Here is a 2,006-nt window from a genome sequence, read left to right as displayed (position 1 = left end):
TCAGTTTCTTTCCAGATTGTCTGATTGAGCGGTTGGAGGTGTAGGCACCTCAGTATGCTTGACATAGGCCAGCACTAGGTCCTCTCCCTCACCCACTCTTTTTCTCTTCTCCTCAGTGTAGGGCTTTCAATACATTTATATAAATATATAAACTAAACGAACTTTATGGTTGTACGGCAGTGAAGCATCAGTGCTGTCATTGATGATGATGATGATGATGATGGTGGGTGACAGCATGTCCAGAATAATGACCTTACACTTTAGAGGTGCAAAGCGCGTGCCAAAGGACTGAATTAATTTTTTCGGTCCATCCAAAAATACTACCAGCGTGGAACACTGATGTCACGCTGTCGATGATGATGACCTGAACTTTCTTTTTTTGCACACGAAAACGACATCGTCTGCGTATTCCAGATGGAGAATTTTGTCAGCAGCTACTCGAATATGAGGGCTTTGAAGACTTTTCAGTGTTCCTCTGATTGACTCGTCGAGCACGAATAGGAACGAGGATGGAGAGAGTGGGTATCCATGTCGGATAACACCTTGTGTGTGGAAGCCCTTACGCAGCTCTGCAAATAAGGTCGCAATCTTAAAAGTCTGAGAACACCCTTGCCAAGAAAGCTTGTTATGGAGAACAGATGGGTAAACCTAGTCAAATGCGCCTCAGAAATCCTGGAATACGAATACAGCAAGTGGTTACTGCACAGGGTTTTGTCTTAGCACCTGAGGCAGTGCGAAGATCTGGTCAGTGCAACATCTACCTGGTAGGAATCCCGCTTGCTGCTCTCGAATCAACGCTTGACGCGCCACATTAAGCGGGAAAAGACAAGTGCTACCAGGAAAGACGCTATCGATCGACTAAAAGTTGCTTACATGCACACACGACCAACCTCTGATGATGAGCATACTACGAACCCCTCCATTACACAACCACACAGTCACGCGATCCCTCCTTCGACCAGTGCCACCACCAATACCACATACACTCCTTCACTCACAAGATCTGGTCGACATTGCAAACTTCCTGTTCGTTTCAAAGACTAACTGTCGTGACGCATTTCCTTTTCGAGCGTCTTTCTCACCCAGTTGACGGTCTATGCCGGCTAATCGATGTCAGTGGCGTTCGTGCTATCAGTTTCTTTCCAGATTGTCTGATTGAGCGGTTGGAGGTGTAGGCACCTCAGTATGCTTGACATAGGCCAGCACTAGGTCCTCTCCCTCACCCACTCTTTTTCTCTTCTCCTCAGTGTAGGGCTTTCAATACATTTATATAAATATATAAACTAAACGAACTTTATGGTTGTACGGCAGTGAAGCATCAGTGCTGTCATTGATGATGATGATGATGATGGTGAGTGACAGTATGTCCAGAATAATGACCTTACACTTTAGAGGTGCAAAGCGCGTGCCAAAGGACTGAATTAATTTTTTCGGTCCATCCAAAAATACTACCAGCGTGGAACACTGATGTCACGCTGTCGATGATGATGACCTGAACTTTCTTTTTTTGCACACGAAAATGACATCGTCTGCGTATTCCAGATAGAGATTTTTTTCAGCAGCTACTCGAATATGAGGGCTTTGAAGACTTTTCAGTGTTCTTCTGATTGACTCGTCGAGCACGAATAGGAACGAGGATGGAGAGAGTGGGTATCCATGTCAGATAACACCTTGTGTGTGGAAGCCCTTACGCAGCTCTGCAAATAAGGTCGCAATCTCAAAAGTCTGAGAACACCCTTGCCAAGAAAGCTTGTTATGGAGAACAGATGGGTAAACCTAGTCAAATGCGCCTCAGAAATCCTGGAGTACGAATACTGCAAGTGGTTACTGCACAGGGTTTTGTCTTAGCACCTGAGGCAGTGCGAAGATCTGGTCAGTGCAACATATACCTGGTAGGAATCCCGCTTGCTGCTCTCGAATCAACGCTTGACGCGCCACATTAAGCGGGAAAAGACAAGTGCTACCAGGAAAGACGCTATCGATCGACTAAAAGTTGCTTACATGCA

At 45.7% G+C, this 2,006-nt stretch overlaps 1 protein-coding gene across 1 annotated transcript in view; it reads right to left on the bottom strand.

Moving 5' to 3' along the window:
* Nucleotides 1-923, bottom strand: part of T265_12152 (hypothetical protein) — a gene marked incomplete at both ends in the record, with an annotated part of 5,291 nt that extends 4,368 nt beyond the window's left edge. The window contains 5 exons of the mRNA XM_009179193.1: nt 49-123; nt 163-336; nt 388-648; nt 724-858; nt 891-923. Of these exons, the coding sequence (XP_009177457.1) occupies nt 49-123; nt 163-336; nt 388-648; nt 724-858; nt 891-923 (678 nt within the window). The remainder of the gene's footprint in view (nt 1-48; nt 124-162; nt 337-387; nt 649-723; nt 859-890) is intronic.
* Nucleotides 924-2,006: the final 1,083 nt, after the last annotated feature.

This window comes from Opisthorchis viverrini (assembly GCF_000715545.1).
Source record: "Opisthorchis viverrini unplaced genomic scaffold opera_v5_1127, whole genome shotgun sequence".
NCBI classification, from domain to species: Eukaryota; Metazoa; Platyhelminthes; class Trematoda; order Opisthorchiida; family Opisthorchiidae; genus Opisthorchis; species Opisthorchis viverrini.
Note: the sequence above shows the minus strand (reverse complement) of the source record. Positions and strands in the feature narration are given on the sequence as shown.